The 14,561-nt window shown below is 43.4% G+C and overlaps 1 protein-coding gene and 1 long non-coding RNA gene across 2 annotated transcripts in view; both read left to right on the top strand.

Annotated features, from left to right (window-relative positions):
• The window catches only part of LOC149285025 (uncharacterized), a 32,526-nt gene extending 25,492 nt beyond the window's left edge, over window positions 1-7,034 (top strand). Inside the window, exon 6 of the mRNA XM_089495947.1 lies at window positions 5,962-7,034. Within this exon, the coding sequence (XP_089352073.1) occupies window positions 5,962-6,527 (566 nt within the window). The 3' untranslated portion in view covers window positions 6,528-7,034. The remainder of the gene's footprint in view (window positions 1-5,961) is intronic.
• Window positions 7,035-11,386: 4,352 nt separating this feature from the next.
• Window positions 11,387-14,313, top strand: LOC149285024 (uncharacterized). Its single transcript, XR_016277807.1, has 3 exons — window positions 11,387-11,459; window positions 13,235-13,401; window positions 14,224-14,313. It is a non-coding gene; the product is annotated as an uncharacterized LOC149285024 (long non-coding RNA).
• Window positions 14,314-14,561: the final 248 nt, after the last annotated feature.

The following is a 14,561-nucleotide window of genomic DNA, read 5'->3' as shown; positions in this document are numbered from 1 at the left end:
GCAAACTTCTGTATCCTTCCTCACTTGTGTGATCTTTATCATTAACAACTTTGGGCATCTTGATCCCCTTCTGGTGTTGCTTGTCCACATGTGTCTTGCTTTCCCCATCTGTGAAATGCTGGGGGATTTGGAAGAATATCTCTGGATCTAAATTGAACGCGGGCCCAGTGGCCCTCAAGTCCAGAGTACTCCCCAGAACTGTTTTTAAAAATGAAATTTGCCTCTGAAATTAGGTGAGATATGGCTAAATTCACTATAATTCATTGGTGACTAAATGTACTATACATATTGGGATAGTCAGTATCCTAATCAATCAATAATATTCCAGAAATAGCCTAAATTATATTATCATATTGTAGATTATATTCAAAGGATTCAAGACAAACTGGATCTCAAAGGCTGTAGCTTTTTGCTTGCTTGCAGAATTTAAAGTTTATTTCTTGGACTGAATTCTAAAGTGTTGAAATAATATTTGCAATGCACCATGTGCTTTCCTCCTCTTTTGTTTAGTCACTCTCTGGATGACGGCTATTTTCTGTTGCAGGTAACCTTTGCGGATGTGGCAGTATATTTCACCGAGGAGGAATGGAAACTGTTGACTAAAAAGCAGAAACTTATGTACAGTTCTGTAATGATGGAGAATTATGACAATGTAGCCTCTTTGGGTAAGGAACCTGAATCCATTACCCTTCCTGTGAAGACTGAGGGCCCTTTATTAATTCACTGTCAGACACTATGATTCCACTTTAGAATTATAGAATCAAAGAGTTGAAATAGACCACAAGGACCATCCGGTTCAATCTTCTGCCATGCAGGAATAGACATTCAAAGCACCCCCAAGAGATGGCCATCCAGCCTCTGTTTAAAGACCACCAAAGAAAGAGACTCCACCAAACTCTGAGGAATTATTTTCCACTGTTGAAGAGCTCTTGCTGTCAGGAAGTTCCTCCTAAAGTTTAAGTGGAATCTCTTGTCCCTGTGGCTTGCATCCATTCTTCCATGTCCTTTTCTTTTGAGTAGCAGAAAGCAAGCCTGCTCCATCCAGTATATGACATCTCTTCAAATATTTGAACAGGGCTGTCATGTCCACTCTTATCCTTCTCTTCTCCAAGCTAAACATACCCAGCTCCCTAAGTCATTCCTCAGAGAGCATAGTTTCCATACCATTCATCATTTTGGTTTCCCTCCTCTGGACATCCTCCAGCTTCTTAACATCTGTTTGAATTGTGGTGCCCAGAACTGGACACAGGATTATTGCAAGTGAGCCCTGACCAAAACAGAATAGAGTGGCACTATTACTTCCCTTGATCTTGACACTATACTCCTATTGATACAGCCTAGAATCACACTGGCCTTTTTAGCTGCTGCATCACACTATTGACACATGTTCAACTTGTGCCCGACTACCATTCCTAGTTCCCTTTCACACATAATTCAATTGTCATGACAACTTCCTGCGGAATCTTGGAATTTCTAGTTTTAGTGAGGCACTATTGTCTCCACTTTGTAAGGATTCTCAGTATCCAATCCTAAACTGCCAATTCTGAAATTTTGTGGGAAGGAGCCGTGGAGATTAATGCTTTTTGCCCTTAAATGGTCCTGAGCCCATTCCTGAGCAAGTTTCCTGGCTTTTGTGGCCCCTCTTCCAGCCTTTTGAGGCTCTGGAGAGGCTTCGTGGGAAAAGGGCCTCCCTTGGCCCTGCAATGGATCAGAGAGGGCCCAACAGTGACAAAATGGCCTCCATTTCCCCAAAGGGGAAGGGATGCTGTGGGATATTGAGGGGCAAATCATTATTCCATATTTTTATTGCCCTCCTCTGGACATGTTCCAACTTGTCAACATCTATTTGAATTGTGGAGCCCAGAACTGGACACAGGATTATTTCAAGTGAGGCCTGACCGAAGCTGAATAGAGTGGCACTATTACTTCCCTTGATCTAGAAACTGTAGTCGTATGGATGCAGCCTAGAATGACATTGGCCTTTTTAGCTGCCGCATCACACTGTTGGCCCATGTTCAACTTGTGGTCTACTAGGAGTCCTAGATCTCTTTCAAGCGTAGTTTAATTGTGATAGCAACATCCTGTAGAATATTTGAATTTGTCGTTTAGTGAGGCACTATTGCTCTCCACTTTATAAGGATTCCTAATACCCCATCGTAAACTGGCAGACATGCCCCCAGGGGGAGACGCATATATGAACAGTGGAAGAAGAAGGCAAGAGGTACCTAGGCAGCCAGGCTGGTTAAGGGCTGAAGGGGGAGGAAAAGGAAGGAGTGTGAAGGTAGTTAATGACGGAGGGAAAAGGTCTCGATTCTTCAGAGACTGCTTAGACGTGTTAATGGACGCTTCTGCCTGAGTTTCTCACTTAAACCTTTTGGTGCAAGCAAATGACTTGTTAATTCTGAAACTTAGTTCCGCACCCAGATATCACACCATTTCTAGGATTTGGTGGGAAAACAGCATGGAGATTATGCCCCCAATCCCCAACAGTAGCCTATCTCTGTCTTAGAGATGTCTTAAGGCTGTTTTAAGGCTGCTCCCTGGTGCTTGATCCTCACCAAAATTGGAGTCCAGCTCCCAGCCCGCTTGCTCTGCCTTTCCCAATGAGTTATTTGTATATTGATTATCCTGCCTTTCTCAACAAATGAGCTTCAAAATATCCCTTTTATGCATCACATAAATGAGTGTGTGTCTGTGATAGAGAGAAGGAGCGAATGTGAAAAACAGAAAGTCAGGAAAGAGATGGTGAAGGTGAAATGCTGAAGCAGTGCAGATGGGCAAGAGGAAAGGTTGGAGAGCAGAGGGAGAAAGGGAAGGGGATCAGGCTTAGGGTGGAAAAATGAAATACACAGATATAGGATGGAGGACACCTGGCTAAATGAAACTATGTGTGAAAGGGATCTAGGAGTCCAAGTAGACCAGAAGTTGAACATGAGTCAACAGTGCGAAGCGGCAGCTAACAAGGCAATGCAATTTTAGGCTGCATCATTAGAAGTATAGTGTCTAGATCAAGGGAAGTAACAGTGCCACTCTATTCTGCTTTGGTCAGGCCTCACCTTGAATACTGTGTCCACTTCTAGGCACCACAATTTAAAAAGGATGTTGAGAAACTGGAGCGTGTCCAAAGGAGGGCAACTAAAATGGTGAAGGGTCTGGAAGCAATGCCCTATGAGGAATGGCTTAGGGAACTAGGGATGTTTAGCCTGGAGAAAAGAAGGTTAAGAGGTGATATGATAGACCTGTTTAAATATTTGAACGGATGTCATATTGAGGAGGGAGCAAGCTTGTTTTCTGCTGCTCCAGAGACTAGAACACAGAACAATGGATGCAAGGCACAGGAAAAGAGGTTCCACCTAAACATTAGAAGGAACTTCCTGACAGTAAGGGCTGTTTGACAGTGGAACAAACTCCCTCAGAGATTTTGGTGGAGTCTCCTTCCTTAGAGGTCTTTAAACAGAGGCTGGATGGCCATCTATCAGGGATGCTTTGATTAGAATGGGGTTGGACTGGATGGCTCTTGTGGTCTCTTCCATCGCTATGATTCTAGGCCTTGGAGCCAGGAGGGGAAGGCAGGAGCAAAGCCAGGATCGCTTAGCTCTGTGCGGAGAGAAAGGGACCTCTGGGAACGGCCAGGAGAGGGGCCTTGGGGATTGGGAGGCAGGCACCAACCTCACAGATTTTAATAATAATAATAATAATAATAAGTTTTATTTGTATTTTCCCACCTCTCCCAACGGATCGAGGCCGTATTATAACCGTAAAATAGCCACAAAACAACAATAGCATCCAATTTTCACACAGTAAAATAACAAGTTGCTAAAAACTCAATTCGGGACAAATAAAATATCGTTTAAAATGCACAATTGTGATCAGAAGTGAGATTTTTCCCTAAGTTCTTTACAAGAGGTCGGGTGGGTAAGCCTGCTGGAAGGGATCCGTCTTAAGTGCTTTCTTGAAAGCATTCAAGGTGGTGATAAGATGGATCTCCTCCGGCAAGTTGTTCCATAACTTGGGAGCCATGGCTGTGTATGCTCTGAGGTAAGACCTTTGGGTAGTGATTGGAGAAACCCATGTTTTTCTTCTTGTTCATTGAGAACTTGAGGAGAATTTTTAAAAAAAATATTTGTTCCACAAATGCCCCTTTCAAAGGGTGATTTCTTCTCTCCCTTTCAGCAGCTAGCGAAATATTTTTCACAGATTTCTCTGAATGACAATAAAAGACAAGTCGAATAATTACGCTAATTACTTTGCATTTCAGACTCAATTACCTTGTCAAAAGGAAGTTTGGCAGAGATTTATAGAACATTCCTATGCTTTAAAAAAGCTGAAGGCACACACACAAAAGGGGGAAAAAGCCCAGTCTCAACAAAGAAACTGTGAAGACCCAACAAGAAATGCTAGAGTTGAGGGGACCCTCAAGGACCATCCAGTCCAACCCCCTTCTGCTATGAAGGAATACATGGGATCCAACTCTGCACCTCTCCCATGGTGATGCCAAGGTCATGCAATAATAATAATAATAATAATAATAATAATAATTGGCAAGGAGAGTGCAGAATATCCATGAGTGAGAGAGTGTAACTTACCCAATGTCACCTTGTGGATTTACATGGCTGAGCTGGGATCAGGACTCTAGCCTCCCAGTTCACCCTAGAAATTCTCTGGCTGACCTTGGGCAAGTCACTTGCTCTCAGCTTCAACTCCAACTCCTAGGTATTCCTTCATGGTAGAAGAAGGGGGGTTGGATGACCTCTTGGAATCCCTTCGAATGCTAGGTTTTATCCATCATGGCAGAATTCCTGTCATTGCACCCCACCCTGCCCCTTCTTCTCTTTTGTGAGGGTTACACTCTCTCAGCCTCAGAGGCATTCCATGGCAAAACTCCTCTTTATGCCAAGAAAACCCTCGGTTTGTCCCATCTTCCAGTGCCATCCTGATGTTGAACAGGGGTCAGACTACAAGGAGCAGAGTGGGGTGCGATGGCAAGAATTCTGCCATGAATAAAACCTACCATGAAGGAATACCTAGGAGTTGGAGCTGATGCTGAGAGGATGTGACTTGCCCAAGGTCAGCCAGTGAATTTCTAGGGTGAACTGGGAGGATCCCTGCTCAGCCATGTAAATCCACAGGGTGACATTGGGTAAGTCACACTCTCTCATTGCTGGAAATTCTGCACTCTCCTTGCCAATTATTATTATTATTATTGCATGACCTTAGCATCACCATGGGAGAGGTGCAGAGAGAGAGAGAGTTGGTCATGTCCTGCTTCTGAGGCTGAGAGAATGTGACCCTCACAAAAGAGAATGTGGGAGAATGAGGATCTGCTGAACTTTCCCCCTGCCATTTGCTTCTCCTTTTGTCTCTTGTCCCTTTAGATTGGAAGCCTGAAGGCAGGGAAATGTGTAGCAATTTGTAAGCTGCTCTGATAGCCTTTTGGCTGAAGAGCTGGGCCATTATTATTATTATTATTATTATTATTAGAGCTGGGACATTCTGAGGTGTGAAGTGATCCATCATGGGGGAGGGTGCCTTTTATTCTACTGCTTTGTCATGGCTCTTTCTTTAAACAAAGCCTCTTTAAATGATAAAGTTACCATTTATTTATTTATATATTCTTTTGGGCAAGGATTGTTCAGAATGTCCCTGACTGAGGCTGAGACAATATGACTTACCCAGGGTCACCTCTGGATTTACGTGGCTTAGCTAGGATTAGCACTCTAATGATAATAATAATAATAATAATAATAATAATAATAATAATTGGTAGCTTCTATGAGTAAGGATACTATCATTATATGGATTTGGGGGCATCCAGAACAGAGTCATGCTCAGGTCACTCACACCAACTTAATTAATTTAATCTCAAATAGGGAGTGGGGAAGGTGGGGCTAAATATTGGGGTAACACTTTGCTCTCTTAACACTGAGATTCAGTTTTGTCTGTCATTGTCCTCCTTTACAGAAGAACCTGTCAGTCATGAGAGAGTCCACACTAGAGAGAAGCCATACAAATGCCAGCATTGTGGGAAATGTTTTTCTTGGAAGGCACACCTAGTGAGACATCAGAGAGTCCACACAGGAGAGAAGCCATACAAATGCCAGCATTGTGGGAAATGTTTTTCATTGAAATCAAACCTAGTGTCACATCTGAGAATCCACACAGGAGAGAAGCCATACAAATGCCAGCATTGTGGGAGATGTTTTTCTTCAAAATCAGACCTAGTGAAACATCTGAGAGTCCACACAGGAGAGAAGCCATACAAATGCCAGCATTGTGGGAAATGTTTTTCTCGGCAGTCAAGCCTAATGACACACCAGAGAATCCACACAGGAGAGAAACCATACAAATGCCAGCATTGTGCGAAATGTTTTTCTCGGAAGGCACACCTAGTGATACATCAGAGAGTCCACACAGGAGAGAAGCCATACAAATGCCAGCACTGTGGGAGATGTTTTCCTCAGAGGTCAAACCTAGTGAAACATCAGAGTGTCCACACAGGAGGGAAGCCACACAAATCCCAGAAATGAACTAACATTATTTTTGTCAATAAGGAATACAAAGAATATATTTTTAATCCTGTGGTGATAAGAAAAGCCCCTTGTGATTATGTGTGTTAGGTTTGTCTGTCCATATTTCTGTTTATGTTTTAAAGTTATATTTTGTTAAACTTAGGTTTTAATTGCTATTAGTATAGATCATTGCTTTAGTTTCTAAATTTAACTGGGGATTATGGGTTGTGAAATAGGTTGCCTAGATAGAGGGGTGGGATTTGTTGCAGCTGGTTACAATAGTTATAGGAATGATAGCTTTTGCAATGTGTGGGACGATGGCTGAACACCGTTGGGGTCAGGTATTAACAGAAAGGGCTAGTTTCTGGGAATGGCAAAGGGGGCCTTTTTACCTGTGGGGCATAGACTGTGGGAATTGGAGGTGGGGGCTAGGTTTGAACAAGGGTTTTGTTTTAGGTTTTGGGCTTTTGATGTATTGTTTGGCTTGGGGAGGGCAGTTCTGTCTTAAACGCTGAATTTCTATGTGTTGTCAATAAAGTTCTTTGTTATTTCAACAGACGACTCATTGGTTTTCAGAAGGTCTGCATTTGCACAAAATTGACCCTTTCTTCTTTCCTCAGCCCTCAGCTCCATTCCCAGCCATAAAAACAGAGGCAAACACACACACACACACACACACAGAGAGAGACAGAGCTATATGTACAAAGCAGAACCTTCCCAGCCTTTCCCTCCTGAGTCCAGCTCTGCATCTTTGGCTCCATTCTGGAAGGAAGGAAGGAAGGAAGGAAGGAAGGAAGGAAGGAAGGGTGTAGTCCTTCCCTTCTTCCAAAGGCTGAACAGTGGAATAAGCAGCAGCAGCACCAAGGGCCTTACGCTTAGACACTGTTAGTTCAGTATGAAGCAGTGTATAAATGAAGCTGTTTGTTTTTGTTTGATCCCTGCGCATGGTCAGGAGGGTACTTTGGGGCAGCTGCACATGCACACTCTCAGTCCGTGAAGCTGCTGCCCTCACAACCTTCTCTGAGGGAGGGAAGTGGTGAGAGCCCTCATTCATTCAGAGGAATGGCTGGAGGGTCTTCTGGGGGGTGGGTTGGGGTGTTGTAAGAAGGAAAGAAACCCTGATCTCCTTCCTCCAAAGAAAGGCAAGGGGCCTGCCAGGCCTCCTCTCCCTCTTGCCTTCCCTGCACACTCCTCTACGGATTCCTTGACCCCCAGGTACTTGGGAGGGTTGGGGGGTTATAATGAGAAAAGGGGGCAGGCCGACACTTGGAGAGATGCATGGCCATGGAGGGGAGGGGGATCCAAAGCCAAAAAGGGCTTTAAGGAGCAAACCTCCCTCTTGGAAATTGGGGCAGAGAAGAGACCCTCCCTTCTGATGCCTCATTTGGGGAAGAGTTCTCTGCCAAATAAAGAGCATCACACAGCATAGGCTTCAATTGCATTTGAAACAACATTATTCAGGGAGGCATTTCTCTGGGGGGAGGGGTTCTATCTGGGGGGAGAGAGAAGAGCCGAAATCTAGGCCAAAGCCAAGAGGCGGGAGATGGAGGGAACTGAAAGCCCCTTCAGAGTTGAACAACACCCCTCCTAACAACCTGGCAACTAGGCTTAAAGGGCCACAGGATCTGGATTAGGCATTCCCCCCCCCCCCACACACACACACAGACCTCCCTCCTCTAAAAGGGAAGTTAAATCTGGCGTTTCTCAGGGCGCAAACCTGACCAAAATGCTATTCAACATTTACATTAAACTGCCTGGAGAGATCATCTGGAGGCATGGAGTGGGGTGTTATCAGTACGCTGTTGATGCCCAATGATATCTCTCCATGCCCCAGACCTGAGTGTCAACTAAGGAAGACATTTCCCCTCTGAATGAATGTCTTGAGGTAGTAATGGGCAAGATGAAAAACAAATTGAAAGTGAATCCGGGTAAGACAGAAGTATTTGTTGTTGGAGCCCATGACCCAGGTATGGAAGTTTGTCAACCGGTCCTGGATGGGGTCACACTTCCCCTAAAGGTCTATGTTCGCAGTCTTGGGGTGCTCCTGCTTCTTTGCTCCAGATGTCAGCTCAGACAGATGTGACAGCCAAGAGTGCCTTTTATCAGCTTTGGTTGATCGCCAGCTGCACCCTTTCCTGGAACCTGAAGACCTAAAAACTATGGTGTACTTGCTGGTAAGCTCACATCTTGATTTCTGCAATGCGATCTACAAAGGGCTACTCTTGCACAAGGTCTGGAAACTTCAACTAATCCAAAATATGGCAGCCAGAGTGGTCAATGGGAGATCTAGAAGTGACTGTATCACACCTATATTCAAATCTCTTCATTGGCTGCCCATTAATTGCCGGTGACAGTACAAGGTCTTGGTTATAACCTTTAAAGCCCTCCTGCCTTGGGTCTGGCTTACTTACAGGATCTCCTTCTCCCATATAATCTGCCCCACACATTGAGGTCCTCTAGTAAAAACTTACTGCAGCCAGCAAAAATTAGGCTCTCTTGATTTACCCAGAGGACCTTCTCTTCTGCCACTCCAAATTATGGAATAGCCTCCGGAAGAGATCCAATATATCACCAGTCTTAATTGCTTTTAAAAGGCCATCAAGACACATAACTTTCCAGATTAACATTCCTACAATCTCCTATTAATTGTTCAACAACTGCTCTAACTGCCTCTGCCCTAATTTTAATAATTGTTTTAATAATTTTTTCAGAATTTAATTGTATTTTATTGTGGATGGGAGGAATTGGGAGGCTTTTGAACGCAACAATGGTAAACTGTTATTGTATATTACTAATGTTTTTACTATTAGCCGCTTTGATCTGTTTGGAGAAGCGGGATATAAATAAAAATTATTATTATTATTATTATTATTACAATGATTTGACAAATAAACAAGGCAATATGATTAAAATAAAAATATGAGAAAAATAAAAGAAGAAGGTAAATGAGGTAATTGGCTTGTTTTCAGGCAAATAAGAGAGAGATTTTCTGTTGGTTATGAAAACAAATGGCATAGAAATAATTAGTACAGAAATACTAGGAAATGTGCTTGCTATCGGGAAAGGTTCACTTGTGGGGAGATTGTATAAAATCCTGTTAAAACATGAGATGGAATCTGAAGTGGTTAAAGAAAACATGGTTCAATGGCCAAGAAATCTAGGACAAAATATTGAGATGGAAGAACGGGAGTTCACTTGGAAAAGGAGGATAAAATACACAGCTTCCCAAGTCCTAAGGGAAAACTACTACAAAGTATTTTTTTCCCGATGGTATTTCAAAAAATGAAAAAATACATAAAATATCTAAGAATAGTTTGGATAGGTACTGGATGTACGGAAATGAAAAGGGCACATTTTCCCATCTCTGCTGGCCCTGTGTAAAAGTGAAAGAAATTTAGCATAAAGTACATTGCATAATATCTGAAATGTTGCAAGTGAACCTAAAATCTGTCCTGAAGTATATTTGCTAAAATGGAGTGGAAAAATTGTATGGTAGAGTATTGTTTTATCTTTTATCAACAGCAAGAATGACACTAGCAAAAGAAAGGAGACAAACTAAAGTTCCTGAAGCCGAAAAATGTCTGTTAAGACTATTTGATGCATTGGAAGCAGATAAACTCACAAGGATCTTACAAAAACCAAAAATGGATAGACTGAGAGAAGACTGGGATCAAGTGATGGACTATATTGGAAAAGAATGGAAGATTGAAGGGAATACAGTGGATGAAATATCCCAACATTAAAGGAAGTTACATCAATGTTATTTAAATAAGTGATATTAATTTTAAACTAGTAAAAGCACCTCTTTTTATCAAAAAACAAAAAAGTGGATCAGTTAAAGAGGGAGAAAGAAAAAATAATAATTCTCTGACAACGGATGGGATTAAATTATCTGTTCCTGGTTTCGCTCCTGTTTTGCTTTTCTTTTTCTTGTATATTGTTAGAAACATGGATTAAAGAATGCAAAAAGCTAATTGAAAATGTTTAACTAAAGAAGTGATCAAGAGAAGACCGAAAGGTGGAAAAGAAAACAGAGACACAGCAAAAGAGCACAAACTTGGTAAGACTTTTTGTTTGTTTGTTGAGGAATCTAAGGTTGGATGTATTGTGAGTTTGGATGTAATTTAGTATGTTTTACAGGTTTTTTTTGCTTGTGAATATTTGTATTTGTCAAATCTTTTAACTGTATTTGTGTTATTGTTGTTGCTCCTATATGTTTTTTTTATTTCAGCAATAAAGTTAAAAAAAAATACAGTATCCTGAAACCTAAAAACCATATCCAGGAGAAGGTGCTTCAGTCACATTGCAAGGAAGAGCGTCCAAAATCCAGAAAACAGTGATACCTTTCTGCTATTTCATTTTTAACCCTTTTTCCCAATGAAGAAGGCAGTTGAGCTTCAAAAGCTTGTTTCATCTATTTTGTGCATTTTGGTTGGCCACTAAAGGTATCCCTGTTTTGTGGATTGTGGGTGTGATTGTGGTTTGCTGTATGGTCCGGCCAGCATGGCAACCTCTGGATAGGATCCCTAGAGTAGGAATCCCTCTTCGTCTCATGGCTGTTTGCACTGTTGCCAATTTCGTCACTTTCACAAGGAAATTGGGATTTTAAAGAGCTTTCCGTTTGATTTCTGTGGAGATTCAGAGACTTTGGCACATTTCAGCTCCAGCCCTGACTCTGAGAGGGAGGCTGGCTACACAGCAACCAATCCTTTGGAGTCACACACTCTGAGAGAGGACTGGAGAGTAGTTGCCACCTCCGCCCTCAGAAAAAGCAGCAGCAGCACAGCCAGGGGTGGGAGGACGGCAGGCAGGCTCTGAGGCTGTGGGTTGCAGCCTGTTGCACAGGAGGAGTGAAGGGTCTGGGGAGGAGGAGGAGGAGGAGGAGGAGGTGGGCATTGAGGAAGGAGAACAACGAGAAAAAGAAGCAACTCCTGGACAGAATACTTTTTGGTTGTTGCTTATTATTATTATTATTATTATTATTAAATTTTATTTATTTATTTATTCATTTAGACTTATAAAGACTTATTTATAAAGATAATCTCAGGGAGTCCCTATATCATCACATCAGGAAAACTTTTAGGTGTTTTTAAGGTTTGGAAATGCTGTTTGGGGCCCTTTGGGGCCCTTTCATCCTCCATTTTCTGTTCCCTGAAGGCTTCAAATTTCCAACTGCCAAACACTGAGGCAGAGGCAGCCATTTTTTGTTCTGGCAGCCATTTTGTGCTGCTTGTGACTGTGGGAAATAATGTTCCAGAACCTTCTCTGAGGCCTCAGTTGAACAGAGGTCTCTCTTTCTCTCCTGAGGCTCCAGAGAGAGAAGGAGGCCAGGCTCCTTGGGCCAAAAGGAAGTCAGTGTGTCCCTTTGTGCCTCTGGCCCTCCATTTGGGGGCAAAGGAAGGAAGGAAGGGGCCTGTGGGGGGGTCTGAGGAAGGGGAGGCAGAGACGCAGGGCCAATGGGGAGGCTGGGGAAAGAGACCCTCCCTTTGGGCCTTAGCTGGGGAGGGTCCCACCGGTCCTTGCCTCCCCTCCTCTGCATGGAAGAGAAATCAAATTCTCATCAGTGATTATGACACAGCATGGAAAAATTAGCATTCCTGCATTTAAATTCTTTTTAAATATAATTTTTATTGAATTTTATACAATGCATAATTCGGTATATATATTTTCTACATTCTGTTGCAACTTATCTGAATTTAAAGTCTGAGGAGACCTGAATCCTGTTGGTTAACCTTAGCGTAGACCCACTGAACCCATCATTGACTGGTGAGTCAATTCATAAGAGATTGAGTGAGTCTACTCTGATCAGCACTAAGTATAGGATAGGATACAGGGTAAGATTTAATCCTGCATGTGGCTAGAACTGGACATTCCCAAGCCAAGATGGCCAGGCAACAGTGTAGAAAATAGGCACTCTCCACATGGGCAGAGACAATCTAAGAACTGTGGCTTCTCTGCATGCAGAAGGCTGCCATGGGAATTGGTTGTTCCCTTCCCATCAAATCAATCCTCTGGTGCCCCCCAACCCTGCGGGGAGGGCTGGATACCATGGAAGAAGGGCAACCAGAGAAGAGAGAGCTCCTTTCCTGCCCTGCCTGACTGGGGGCCTCCCTGTGGGATGGAGGGCAACTGATTTGGCCACTGGGAAAATGAGAAGCCACTAGGCCAGACAGCCTGACCCAGCAGAACCCTCTATTCTCCAGTGTTGCTCCCAATGTAATGAGGCTACAACTGGCTATTCATTGACCCAGGTCCTACCATAGAGTTGTGGAAGCTATCCCGCATGGCCATTTCATGCCTGGTGAGAGTATTGGGTGTGAGGTATTGGAGAAGCATCCAGCTGTTTTTATTTAGCCAGAAGCAAAATGAAGACAACTTCCTCTGAGGGTCACAAGGGAAGCGAGGAGGTTTCCACAAATGATGCACTCATTTCACATCTAGCTACACGGACATAACCAGGGCCCTCTCCAATTCCCCATCCCCTAATCCCCCACCACTCTAAGAAGGCATGGAGTATTTGTTGTGTAGGGGAGCTGCAGTGAATCTATGCTAGGTGTAGGGAGCTTTGTTTGTTGCAGAGGGAGGAAGGGGATGCCCACCTCTGCATCGGCCCAAAGGAGGCATATGTCACCTGCGTATGTCACCAGCAGGATGCTGTTCTCTGCGTCTTTGAGTGTTGCAGGGGTCCTTGCCAAGCCAATGCTAACTGTGGTCCCTTTTTTCAGGAACCTCATCTCGGCCTCCTTGTACACGGCTTTGGGGTCTCTGTGCTGGAAGGGACTCAAGTGCAGGACCACCAGGACCCCCTGCCCACCTGATGGCCAGCACAGAGGCCAAGCAGAGGGAGTTGGGCTCCAACAGAAGGAGGCTGCCGAGGTACAACAGCTCTTTGGTAAGTCACTATCCTAATAGCTTCATCTGTGTCACTGCTGAGCCAATTTATGAAAGGAAGCAAAGAAAATACTGTCCAGGTTTGGCAGAGACAGTCCTGGTTAATCCTCTGTCACCCCATTATTTCAGGGGCTTTTAAAATGTCCTGGTTTCTCCCTCCTCCTTCTACTTTCCCCTTTCACCAGCTCATTTCAATTTCTGCATAAGAAGTGCCAAGGATTTTGCACCCCATCAACTCAAAGGTGGGGAGAGGAGAAGAAAGAAGGGGGCAGGGACTTTCCTTTGCTAGGAGTCTGAGGCAAAAGCAAACTGCTGTGCCCTTTCCCGCTTGCGTGATCTTCCTCATAAACAACTTTGACCATCTTCACCACTTTCTGGTGTTGCTTGCCCACATGTGTCTAGTTTTTCCCATCTGTGAAATGTTGGGAGATATGGGAGAATGTCTCTGGATCTAAAGTGGGGGTGGCCCCGTGGCCCTCAAGCCCACAGTGCTCCCCAGAACTGCTTTTTTAAAATGACATTTGCCTCTGAAATTTGGCAACAAATGGCTAAATGGGCTATACGTGTCAGGATAGTCAGTATCCTAAACCATTATCAATATCCCAGCCATGGCCTAAATTATATTGTTTATTATATTGAATGTTATATTGAAAGAATTTGAGACAAACTGGACCTCAAAGGCAGTAGCTTTTTTCTTGCTAACAGAATTTAAAGTTTATTTTGTGGACTAAATTCTGAGGTTATCAAATAATTTTTCGGATGCATCATGTGCTCCCCCCTTTTTATTAGTCATTCTCTGAATGAGGGCTATTTTCTGTTGCAGGTGACCTTTGCAGATGTGGCGGTATATTTCACTGAGGATGAATGGAAACTGTTGACAAAGAAGCAGAGACTGATGTACAAGGATGTGATGATGGAGAATTAAGAGAATGTGGCCTCTGTGGGTAAGGAAGCTGAATTCATTGCCCTTACTATGAAGACTGAAGGCATTTCATACTACATTATCATGGCACTATGATTGCACTTAGAATTATAGAATCATAGAGCTGGAATAGTTGAATAGCTGGAATTGTGACCTCAGTCTGATGCTCCTTATCTGAAGCATTGATAGTGTCCCACTGTGATCTCAGGCTGATGCTCCTTGCCTGAAGGACTGAGACT

The sequence above is a fragment of the Sceloporus occidentalis genome, unplaced genomic scaffold (assembly GCF_023333645.1).
Source record: "Sceloporus occidentalis isolate IW3139 unplaced genomic scaffold, rSceOcc1.0.p SCAF_86, whole genome shotgun sequence".
In the NCBI taxonomy this organism is placed as follows: Eukaryota; Metazoa; Chordata; class Lepidosauria; order Squamata; family Phrynosomatidae; genus Sceloporus; species Sceloporus occidentalis.
This window is presented reverse-complemented; position numbering and strand designations above follow the sequence as displayed.